Below are 12,629 nucleotides of genomic sequence, written 5' to 3'. Positions count from 1 at the left end.
AGTTTGTAGAAGGAAAAAAACGATAGCTTTAGCACTATCAACAAACCTAAAAACCATTGTTAATGTTATATTTTGTGAAGAATCTCTAGAAGACTAAATGCCTACAGAGTGTAAAAAAACACTTTGAAAATAAATATATAAAATATTTATATAAAAAGGACAAATGCTGCATACTGGACGGAGGTAAATAGATAGTTAGAAATTTTAAAAACAAACATACTGATTGAACATGGCATTTAAAATAAATACAACATATTAAAAAATTCTAAATTTCAAAATAAATATTGTAAATCAAATAAATATGAACTGTGACTAGGTAAGTAAAAACAATAATCTAATTGTAAATTATACAATTGGTACCAAAAATTTCTTCAATAAAGCAAAGTTTTACATTTAGAATTTACTATTGGTAACAGCTTGGGTCTGTTGGTTCTAGAGGAAAGTGAACTGCAGGTACACAGTAATCGTGTTTTGGCACAAGTTGGTCTTCAAAAGGTGTGACTGTAAGATCATTTGCACCAATTGATGGTCGGTAAACTGGTTTCACCGAGTCAATTTTTGCTTGTTCTATCTTTTTTATCAGTTTTTCTACAATCTCTGGCTCGTCATCGTATAAATTTTTGGTTTCACTTGGATCATCTAAAACAAAAAATACAACTATGTTGTTGTATTATATTATTGCAACTACATGTATAAGTAGAGCGAGCTAAATTTTTTAAGATTATTGTATGGATTCCAGTTAAACTTCCAACTATATAAAGAAAACACATTTGCTGTCATGGTATAGCTACTCTGAGCTTTCATAATCACATGCTAAGCTTTTGTTGTCTAGCATAACTGGTTTCTTATGCTATAAAATATCATATTAAGAAATTCTTAAAGTTGAACTTTTTCACTATTTTTAACTTACCAACGACGTTGAAGAGACATCGCACAACTCTCCTGCCATTAACCATTCTATGACAATCATCGCCAACAACATCTTCTAGTTCTGGAGATTCTTCTGGTTTTGGCCATTCGGTCTCGACAGTTGTAGGGTGTATAAGGTAGTACTGGTCGCCATAAACAAGTTTATAATCCTTCCATCTGAAAAGATTACTCAATTGTGAGAAGAGTAGATGCATAGAATATATTAAACCATCTAAAACTTATTGTTGTCCTGACTTGCAAAAAGACCATGCCACTGAAATTTTAGGATCCAGATTTCTTGTGTGATATTTTGGTGCATTTGGATAAATTTTCTAAACCAGGACATACATTTCATAACACAAACTTAAAATAAAAATGCAAAACTTTTCGCTTTAGATCAGTTTTCTTATAAGAAAAAATACTGCAACAGTTACTAATATACGATTGTATAGTTGTATGATTTAGGAGTTTTCTTCACCTGTAAGCAGCATCTTCAGTTGCACATATTGAAGGGTTCAGAAAAACGTTAGTTGCATCAGTGAGGGCCACCAACATGCTTCTTCTCAAATTGTATCTCCTCTTCTTTGGGCAGTCATATGTAGAGCCAAGATTTGCGACTTGTGATATGCCATCTATACCTGCAATGTTAGTGTTAGAATGTCAGTGAGTCATAATGCTATACAGACAGAGGTTAGCTTTTTTACAAGTGTGCAGTAAAGTTTTTTACACAAAAAGCTTTCCATGCATCATATCGTAATCTCTGTTTTAGCTAAATGTAGAATGATTGCTCTACTGAAATATTTGCACACAGCTCAGAGAAAAATTAATCGACCAATGTACCTTTGATTTTAAAGATAGAATACTTCCGTCCTCTTTTGCCAAGTTGGACAAATGTTGGCAACCAATCTGTGACATGCATCAAAAAATCTCTTTTAGTTCCCCGTGTTTGTGGGTGTAACCTTGGATCATAGTAAATCGTAGGAACACGCACACCTCCTTCAGCAAATGTTCCCTTTCCACTACGCAGAGGGTAGTTGTTAGCATAATATTCATGACCTCCAAATGAAGCAGTTTTACCAGCTCCTCCATTCTGCAACCAAAATATATTATGCAGGTTCCTTAAATGCTAAAGTTAAAAGCTTGCACTGAACATATCTTTATAAGTAAAAATCAACAATTGTAAGATAAAAGAATTCTAAACTTTAGTTAATAGAGAGTTCTTTAAAAAGTTTTCAAACCGAAAAATGTTTAACTAATAGAGAGCTTTCAAGAATACTCACATCAGATGAAAATAGAATTATGGTGTTATCAGCCAGACCTGCTTCTTCCAATGCGGCCATTGTTCCTCCTACCAAGTTGTCCAATGCAGAAACTAGCCCTACACAACAAAAAACTATTAGTTAAGAGATCGATTACTTTTTGAAAGTTGATTTAGTTGAATGCTTAAAGTTAATTAAATGCAGACCATTAAATAGACAATAAAAAACTAATAGTAACTTGTAACTTACCTAAATAAGTTCTTCTTTTTCTTGCTTCTGGGTCAGTCGCATCCAGAAAGTCATGAACTTTGAACATGTCTTCAGTGTTCTACAAAAAACAAGCAATATAAACATTTTGTGCTTATATAGAAACCTTTTTCTAGCAACTCTTTGCTAATGTCTTCGAAAAGTATAGCTATCAAGTGCTCACAAATGGAACTCACCTGGAGAGGGTCATGTGGAGCAGTAGTTGTTATCCACATAAACAAGGGATTCTTGTTGTCTTTGTGGTCGAGAATCATCTCTCTTACATCGCTTGTGTCTTTCACCTACAAGTTTGTACATTATGAGATGATTTTCATTTTCAACACGCAAATCTTAAGAAGCCAATGAATCAAAACCGATGAATGTTACATCTCAACTAGTACTTACTGTGAGGTGAGTTCCTATATCATCAATATTTGGTACACCATTCTTCTGTTTCTGCATTACACCTCCGTCAGCTAAAACAAGTGGACAGATACAATAACCAGGTGTTGAACCTTTTCTTTGCTCTAATGCGAGAATTTAACCGCTTTAAAGCTACAATACCCACACATCAGTTGAACAGGAGGTCTGGTGTAAATACTTACTCCAGTTGAAATAGTCAACTTTTCCTGTATTTACTCCTCGGAATTCATCTACTCCTCTGTTCTCTGGTAGGCAGGCATCATTGCAGTAGCCCAAATGCCATCTAAAATATATTAGCTAATAGGTTATTATCAGAGTTTTGTACAAAAATATTATACATGTAAAACACAACGTACAATAAAATTTGATTTGCTTTTTTAATCTGCAGTTTCTAGAGTAAATATAAATATTTAAAGAAGCTAATTATTTATAACTTAGTGTATATATAATAATGTGCATGACATGAATTGTTCTGAGTATATAGAACCTACTTACAGTAAGTATGTTTTTAAAGTATGTACTTACTTCCCAACTTGCTTGGTTACATATCCTTCATTTTTCATATACTGGAAAAGAGTTTTGTGTTCAATAGGCAGGCAAGACTGGCTTTCTTCTGTTATAACCAAAAGCTGTAAAGAAAATGTGGATTATTAAGTCAAATTATTGGGTTGGCACAATATATGTAATAAACTTTTCAGTAACTGATGAAGAATTGAACAAACTGGCTTTCACTTACTTGAAGACCGTTGTTAGAAGGGTACTTTCCAGTCAGAAAGGCAGACCTTGACCTAAACAGAAACGGGTTTTGTATAGTGCATGTCCTAATAACAGGCTTGCTCAAAAATTTCCTTCAGAATAGAAAATCATTGAAAAATATTACAGGTAAATAAGATATAATATAACTAATCATAGAACTTCAAGCAACTGATGAGATGCGCTGTCAGCATCTCTGCTGACAGCAACTTTTCACAAATTTTACCAACTTACGCGCTACAGAGGGGCTGCATGTAAGACTGTGTGAGCTCAATTCCTTTCGCTTTCAATGCATCAATGTTTGGGGTCTTCACTTTTGGATTGTGAAATCCAACATCGTTCCAGCCTTTAGGAGAAATATTCAAATTACAGTTGCCTATTAGTAACTGTTTAAACAAGCCTAATCTAGTTATTAAAATAACTAAATGTACAATGAATTTTAGCAAGAAAACGGTAAAGAATTTTCAGATGGGAAGCATGTGAGCCGTCATTTGAAAAAAGAGTGCAAACTGCACAAACTGTTGCTACTTGGGTCGTATAAGTTCATCTTAAGCTGGTTTATAAACCTTTATTGAGTAAGTACAAACACATATTATTTAAGTATGACTACTAGTATATCACTGATAATACAAGAAAGTAGTTTTACTAAAGAGTGTACTTACCCAAGTCATCAGCCATTATATAAATTATGTTTGGCTGCTTCGAAGATCGATCTCTGTAATAGTCGCGAGGTGAATCTATCTGTGATTTGGCGCATAGAGCTGCAGCCCCTACCGCTGCAGCAGTTGTTAGGAACATTACAGCTAAAACTATCACTGGTTGCATGGTGAAATCTAAAACTAAACTGGCTGTAAGGAAGCCTCTGCTCAGTTATATATGGAACTCTACAAGGTTATTCAATACAGTGAGTATTACGTCTATATCACTCTGTATCCCTCTAAACTTTCCAAATTGATATGTCATGCCTTGCAACGTCAGAGCCTTCCGTTAGGCATTCCTATCAATTGAGCCAGCTGATTTGACAGTTAGTCTAATCAGTTGAACACGCTATATGCTTGGCGCCTGACGTATGCAAATTTGTGTGAAGTCGGCATTTATCTATTTAAAGTAGTTGCTATGGTTTATGTCATAAAAGATTTTTAGCAAGATCTGATGTAATTAATGCTGATTTTGGACTCCCTACACGTAAAAGGTATATGATTGGTGTTCACCCAAAGCATTCGAATTTTAGTTGCGCTCCACTGGTAATTATAGGAGAATTATTGTATGTTTGCTTTGAATTCCATTGACAGTGGATAAGCCTATGTATGCCAACGTGTCATTAGATTCCATTGCCTGAGACTTTTACAAAAGGCTTACTGGTTTTAGGCTATTTTGACCACAGGCTTACGTTGAAAGAAATTTATTGATTGTGAGCTAAAACTCTTTATTTTGATACATTTACAGATCGTCGACAAAGATATTACGAAAACGATATGTAGACAATTACTCCAAGTTTTAAAAATATATGAAGGGCTAAAAGAAATCGTATTGCATACCGCATTCTATGACAAATATATTTTTGATACTTTGTTATTGTTTCCTCTCTGGGATATGTATAAAAATACAAAAATACCCAAGAAGTACCAACTGAACTGCATGCTTGTAGCTGTAATGTCTGCCTAAAAACAACTTCGATGAGAGCAGGGAATTTATTGAACGGAAGGTTTTTCATCCTAGTTTATTTAATCAAGCTGTTCACTGCTAGTAGCTGTAAGTACCTCTTTATTTTAAGAGAACTTGACAAGTTGCTTTAATTTTTGAGCTGAATTAAAGCACCAACTACTGGCTACAAGAGATTCTTTGCTTCCGTAGTTCTTTAAGAAGCTCAATCAAATAATCTGCTTTCCTTTCGAAAACAAGCAATACAAAAACTATTACATCAATGCTAAAAAACCTTTTTCCTATTATCTCTGATACATTCTTGAAGCAAAGGATCAGACATTCAATCAGGTAGCAGCTGTTCAGTCCCTATTATTGGATATCTTGAGCAGATTTATTTAAACAAATATGTTATACTAGCATTTGCACTCGACGTCGAATGGGATATGGATGCATTTACAATAAAATATTATATATACAGTCTAGACTCGACATGCGAGTGCCCCAACATGAGAAAATAGTGATACAAGCAAAATTTTGAGCAAGTTGCTGCTTTGAGATATGAGAAAACTTAAAGATATAAGCATAACAAGTAGTTCTTGATGACCACTTAATGGTCAAGTATGTGAGAGGTCACTTTTGAGAACAACATCATACTACCCTGGCAGTCTAGAGTGCTGTGAGAGATCATCATGTGGGAAAATAAAGCAATGAGATTACGTATATACACAATAACTCTAATGCATAACATGTAAATGACTGGTGCAGTGGCTAATGTGTCAGTCTACCAACCCAATAGTCAGGAGTTCACATCATGTATGATGCAATGTTTGTTACCAGCATGCAACAGTGGTGTAAGACTGGGTAGACATGACTCTTATCATAGTAACAATGACATAAAATGGGTAATTAATGCTTAATTTAAAGTCATGAGTTCAAGTCTAGTTCCATTCTAGCTCAAAGCAATCTTTTACGAAACACTTTAACTACCACCTATAGGAGTTCTTCAGTTCTACTCTTTGAAGCGAGATTACAAAATATCCACGTTTCATAAATAAATAGAAAATGTATATATCTATATATTTATATATATGTTTATATAAATGTAAATGTATGTATATATATGCTTATATATTACTATAATGAACTATATACATATGTTTATACATATATAAATATATAACTATGTATGACTATATATATGACTATATGTACATAAGTTTCATTAGTACATAAAAAAATTATATATATATGTATATATAATGACTGGTGTATATAATGAACGCATATATGAGATATACATTCAAATTATAGATATATAAATATATATATATATGTATATATACAAAAGAACGTATATATATATACGTTCTTTTGTTTATATATTTATAATATATATGTTTATCTATATATTTATATATGTATATGCTATATTTTTAGAAAGCAATAATTAGAGTTTGCACAGCTGCCAAGCTGTTGTTAACTTCTTCAGTTTTGCTTTTGATTAGCTCAGAAATGCTTTTACTCTTTGCCGCTTGCTACATACCGCTTGCTACATGTCGCTTGTTACATGCCGCTTGCTATATCCCACTTGCTACATGCCACTTGCTACATGCCGTTGCTACATACCGCTTGCTACATGCCGCTTGCTACATGCCGCTTGCTACACGCCGCTTGCTACAGGCCGCTTGCTACACGCCGCTTGCTATACGCCGCTTGCTATACGCCGCTTGCTACACGCCGCTTGCTACACGCCGCTTGCTACACGCCGCTTGCTACAGCCGCTTGCTACACGCCGCTTGCTACACGCCGCTTGCTACACGCCGCTTGCTACACGCCGCTTGCTACACGCCGCTTGCTACACGCCGCTTGCTACACGCCGCTTGCTACACGCCGCTTGCTACACGCCGCTTGCTACACGCCGCTTGCTACACGCCGCTTGCTACACGCCGCTTGCTAGATGCTCGTAAAAAAGTATTTGCCGCCTCAAAACAATACCCATTTTCACATACTTCCGCAACAAAAAGCTGTTAATAAGTGAGAATTTGTTTAACAAGCAAGGCTATGAGGTAGCAAATAGAATCGATATCCAACTCATTAACTTCGGAGCATTTATTTTTTTATCACCATCTCATTGTTATAACAACGCAACTTTACTGCTACTGTAAAACTGAACTGTAAAACTGGTTTTTTCACAGTTCGATTTAATCGAAACTAATGAAACTGATTGGTTTTAAGTTTCCAATAGTTAGTTCGAGTTTTTAGTTTGAGCCTTCAGACTTAAACAAAAACTTTTCTTATCAAAAGTTCATCTACAAACTTTGCATGATAGAGATCTTTCATTTTGAGTTGCGTTTGAGCTCTTTGTTTTCTCACATGTAGAAAACTTTATCAACTAGTCCGCACTTATTGTTGCAGGTCGTAACTAGAATAAAAGTAATAGTAGATGACAATGCTTTGGCAGCAAAAACAGTTTCAACTCTAATTTAAGAATGTTGGGCAAATCCGGCTGAGTATGCTGTTGAAAGCCTTATCGGTCAGTATATATTCTTTATAAGCAAATTTCAGAAAAGCAGTTTGGTCATGGCTGTTACCTGATCAAGACTTCATTGTGAAGAAAGTGAGTGATTCAGTGAATGAAGCAACTTCAAAAGAAAAATAAAAATATTAATTTATTTTTGCTCAGAAAGTTAAATGCTTACATAAACTGCTATCTAAATATGAACCAATATTAGAGGAAATAAGTCAAGGAAAGATGAGCTGTGTGATGTTGAAACAGCTCCACAGCTTATTGACTAAAAGATAAACATACATTTCTTAGATAACTGACTGTTTAGACACTCACAGAAATGAACAGAGCCGACATAAACAAGCCTGACTTACAAAGAATTTTTATGGCTCTAAACAAGTTATCATCATATTCAGCCATCGTACTTGTGCATCAGCTAAATATAGCCATGACCAGCCATGAGCCTGCTCTTAATCGCCATGGTAACAAATTTGAGGTTTGAACAAATGGCTTAACAGAAAGATACTTAACAGATATGTAACGTTGTTCGATTTTCTGCATAACTGATCAAAAGCGCAGGAACAAAGACAGAAGTTAATCTAACCAAATCAAGCCCATTACTCACTAAACTAGACTCTTGATAGTATCTGTTGGTCACACGTGTGTCTAAGTAAGCATCATGATTTTTCCGTTAGGTTTGTCGGAGTAATAAGTTAGCAACTTCTGAAAATGGATCGCTTCTATCTCAAATGCTTGGTGATTTTGTACTTATTTGTTTAATGTTATGTTTGCAATTGGAGATTCATTTAATGGAGATGAATAAGAATATAAAGGTGGAATGGAGACATGCTAATATATGTAATAGCAAATATTAGTTAATTACAAATATACATGTATATTGAAGCTTAACATTTTTTTAATTAAAATAATCTGTGTCTTACGAAAAACCATTTTTAACTACTATATACCTATTAATATATTTCATTTTGTCATTGTGTGTGTTTGTCAGTCTGTGTAAATGCTACATGTTTTCCCATTCTTGCATCAATTTCATCTACAATTTCCACACATATGCCTCGTTCTTTTAGCAGGTTGCAAAGATGTTTGGTTTCAAAACTCTGTCTGGACCTTGAGAGCCAGCTTAAACACCCATCTGATCAGAAACTCAACAGTGGGCCGATGCATGTGTTAAGGACAACTGTCCTCAATGAATGCGTCATAAAGAACAATTGCATTCAAGGAATGCGTTCATAGATTGTTGTCGTAATACCTGTCTAGCAAAGCACGCTGAAAATCTACGCGTGTACTGCAGGCTATCTGATATAGAATAAAATAAGTCTCAAGCAATGCTGGATTTAACGCTAGTACTTTATAAGAACGAATCACTTTAATCAGCTGTTAAAAATTATTAACAAAGTAAAGAAAAATATTTCATATAGGTTGAAAGTTTTGTAATATTTAACTGTCATCAAGTAAGAGGTAGAAAAAATACACAGAAAGCTGTTAAAAGCTCAGGATTTTAGTTGTTGTTTATGTATATTAATTCCTTCATTAAAACTTAAAAAATATTTTTTAAGAACTAGGGGCTATCTAGTATAACAGTCCATTACATATTTTATGGTATTATTAGAAGAATATTATATTTTCTCAAGCTGGTTTAGGGAGCTCAGCACTTGAAGATTCAACTTTTACTAGTAAAATAGTCAGAAATAAGGGCTTGACTAGTACACAATTTTTAACTTCTCTTCCTTTTTCCTGTAGAGCTGAAAAAGCTGCAGGAAGCACTCCTTTACTAATGTTACCGAAATTATTTAAGGGTGAGTGTGATTGCCACAGTCCAATGAGTGGGTCAAATGAGAAGAAAATGTTTTGTAACACTCCTAAAGTTGGCAGACCACTTTTGGCTCACTCTAAGCACAGAAGGTTGTGTTTAATACTGCCCTTCAGGAAAGTTTGTCCGTGAGCATTTTTTTTATCATTTAAAATCAGAATAGAAAAACTCAATTGTCTACTGCCAAAACTAATAGTGAAACTGCAGAAAACCTGCTGAAGCATATCAATCAGCAACATCTAACTTACACAATTTTAACTTTCAGTATTTCTAAATCTCTGCTGTCTAAAGCATCTAACAGGCTATCAAGTATACCTAGCCACTCACTTCATAGCTATACTACACAAGCAGAAACCCCTAAAAACAGCCAGATATAAACACTTTGTTGTCCTATACCTATAAAATCTGTATATCATAAAAATGTCTTTTTTAATTACCCATGAATTCTCATGTAATTATTTAATTTGCTTATTTTTTGCTTTTTTCATTACTGACTGGTGAAATCAAGTTAATAGCTTTATGACCTTCTACCTCTTTCCTTAAAGTGGTTGCACCTTACAACACTCTTTTTAGAAATAATTATGCGAGTGGTCAATAACAATATTAAATGTAGCAATATTAAATAACAGCGTAATGATCTCAACAACTAATGTCAGTGATGGGAGTTATATAAATTACAAGAGATAAAGATCTGTTTTCGTTAATTTAAAAGTTTACTAAACCAGTGATGATTCAGAGTGTGTGAACAGAGCACAATCACTGCATATACTAAACAACCACACTATAAGACAGTAGTTGAAAAATACAGCGCCACCCTTTAATAAAACGTCACCTTTATTTGACTGCCATTTTAACATTTTTTGGATCTTTGCGAACTCACAATAAAGTGTCCACAAATTGGTACTGATGAATTAATAATGACTTGATTACATCAATAACAATTAATTTTTTCACTGTTGCTGTAGTGGCTGGCATGGATTTAGTGACGGTTTCCTTTAAAGATTTAATGGCCAGTTAAACAAGTATAATGAGCTTTCAACTGAAAAACATTGCAGCCTTTTTTCAATGTTTTTGCCTTTTATGAGATTTCTTTGTTGTTTTAACAACTTCATAGCATTTTTTGTTAATATGTTATTAAGATTAGGTGTAATTTGAAACTTTTTGTGACATTTGAAAGAATTTAAGATCTTACAAAAAGTGCTAAAATTTAAATTTACTTTTGCAAAGTTTGTATTAAAAACAGTAAGGCTCAATTAGCGGTTGTTATAGATATCGACTAGACGTCATCGTAGCTATTCTAAGATTTGGTTAACCATGCAATGTATATTATAACTCCTATGAAATTATGAGCATGGTTCCTGTCATGTTTCATCAATCTTGTAAAGATTAATAAGCATGTCACGGTTAATTGAACGCAATGTCAAGAAGATTACTTCGGTAGCTCTTTACTAGACAAATATTTATTTGGAATATTATGTGCTTTTACATTAATAATAATGTTTTAATAATTAACTGTTTTTGAATGGTCCACCAAAAGTTAAGCGGTTTGTCAGCTGGAGTTAAAAGACTTATCATTTAACCTGCTTCAGCTGATCTTTCAAGTTTCCAATATGAGCTGTTCCTTTTCCAGATGGGTTAGACTGCGGCCTGCTGGTGACTTGGGTACTCAGGCAATTTGGAGTTTGGCCAGCTTCCACCACAGTATTAGCCATTAGATGTAATATTTTCTTTAATGATTGACTTGCGACCAAAATTTACATTACAGTTATTTGGTATCAAAAAGTTCACATGTCTTACTCTGCTGTGTTGTTGGTTCAAAATATGTGGAAATGTGATAACAAGCTCTTAAAAGCTCAAAAATGAACAGCTAAAAGGCGGTTGTAGGTTGGAATCGCTTATCTTGATGACGTAATCAACTCAGCATATTTATTGTTTTGACATAATTTATAAAAATACAGGTAACAATTTTTGTAATTAAGATATTTTGTCTGTCACGTCTTAAAGCATTTAAAGAATGTACATATACAAAATTAAAATGCAATTTTAATTTTTGTAACTGCTGTAATATTTGATTATCACTATTTTTAACTTTAAGAGTTAAAACTGAACACAAGGAAAAATAATGACTCGCTGTAATTACCTTTTTTTTATTTTGCTGAACCCTCACACAATGATGATTATGTGTTGTAATAGAGTTACTCAATGTTGTAATAGAGTTCTGTTCAATTTGTGATAGCTTTCTAAAGAAATAATCTAAGAGTGTGCTTAGTCATCAGCTATCTCTGAATACTTCTGAAAGACATCTGGCTTTTGCAAGCCTACAAATTATTTTTAACTGTTTACGCTGTGCAAAACAGGTTACAACGCATATTCCAATTTACTGCCAGTTTTCATTAGATCTTAGTGCATCTTGTTAATTATTTCGTCGAGATATTTGAAAACAAAGCTCTATTTCTTTGTTAACAACTTTGATACAATTGTGTGTATATGTTTTGTATATGTCTGTATATGTCAAAATTTTGGGGTTTCCTTCAGTTACTCTCAGCAATTTTTATTATAGCTGTAAACTGTTGAAATTTTTATGTTTTTTAAAAGCTTATTGCCAGATGATTGAAATGGTATGTAACTTGATATTAACATTTGCCCATATATACAAAAAAGGATAGTTTTAAAAAGAGTAACAAAAGCTTTAACTAAATTTGTTTAATGCTAAAGGTGTCATAGGCAAGAAGATAATTTTTTAGGAACTACTGCTTTTGCTCAAAAACTTGAATTAATATTTATTCATTTAAACCAACATGAATAACGGGATTTCATTTTATTTCAGTCTGAATAATTGGAAATCGCTCTATACCTTCCGCTTCCATTGTGCAGGATTTGAAATTGTGTGCATGCTGAGTTATCATTTGATAAATGTTCAATTGACATTCACATGTTTCGGGCTGATGCGGGTGCTTTGTTAAAAAAGGTAGAGAATTCTTCATCGGAGGTTGTAGCGATGCACTCCTGCATCACTGAGCACCACGCCTTCAAAATAGAAACAATTAAAGTGTGGAAA

The 12,629-nt window shown here is 33.8% G+C and overlaps 1 protein-coding gene across 1 annotated transcript; it reads right to left on the bottom strand.

The window, feature by feature from the left end:
* Positions 1 to 318: 318 nt before the first annotated feature.
* Positions 319 to 2,062, bottom strand: LOC137406682 (arylsulfatase B-like). Its single transcript, XM_068093295.1, has 5 exons — positions 2,054 to 2,062; positions 1,750 to 1,999; positions 1,388 to 1,547; positions 911 to 1,086; positions 319 to 639 (listed from the first exon to the last, which is right to left on the bottom strand). Exons 1-5 carry the CDS (start codon positions 2,060 to 2,062, stop codon positions 404 to 406), a joined length of 831 nt encoding a protein of 276 aa, XP_067949396.1. The 3' UTR covers positions 319 to 403.
* Positions 2,063 to 12,629: the final 10,567 nt, after the last annotated feature.

This window comes from Watersipora subatra, chromosome 10 (genome assembly GCF_963576615.1).
Source record: "Watersipora subatra chromosome 10, tzWatSuba1.1, whole genome shotgun sequence".
NCBI classification, from domain to species: Eukaryota; Metazoa; Bryozoa; class Gymnolaemata; order Cheilostomatida; family Watersiporidae; genus Watersipora; species Watersipora subatra.
The sequence above is the reverse complement of the archived record's forward strand: the minus strand, read 5'-3'. Positions and strand labels throughout refer to the sequence as shown.

What these genes read in the sequence shown, in the direction of transcription:
- LOC137406682 (XM_068093295.1), bottom strand. An exon ending in TTCTATCTTTAAAATCAAAG is followed by an intron (nt 1,548 to 1,749) that starts GTACATTGGTCG and finishes CTAACATTGCAG; the next exon opens with GTATAGATGGCATATCACAA. An exon ending in ACTGAAGATGCTGCTTACAG is followed by an intron (nt 1,087 to 1,387) that starts GTGAAGAAAACT and finishes TAATCTTTTCAG; the next exon opens with ATGGAAGGATTATAAACTTG.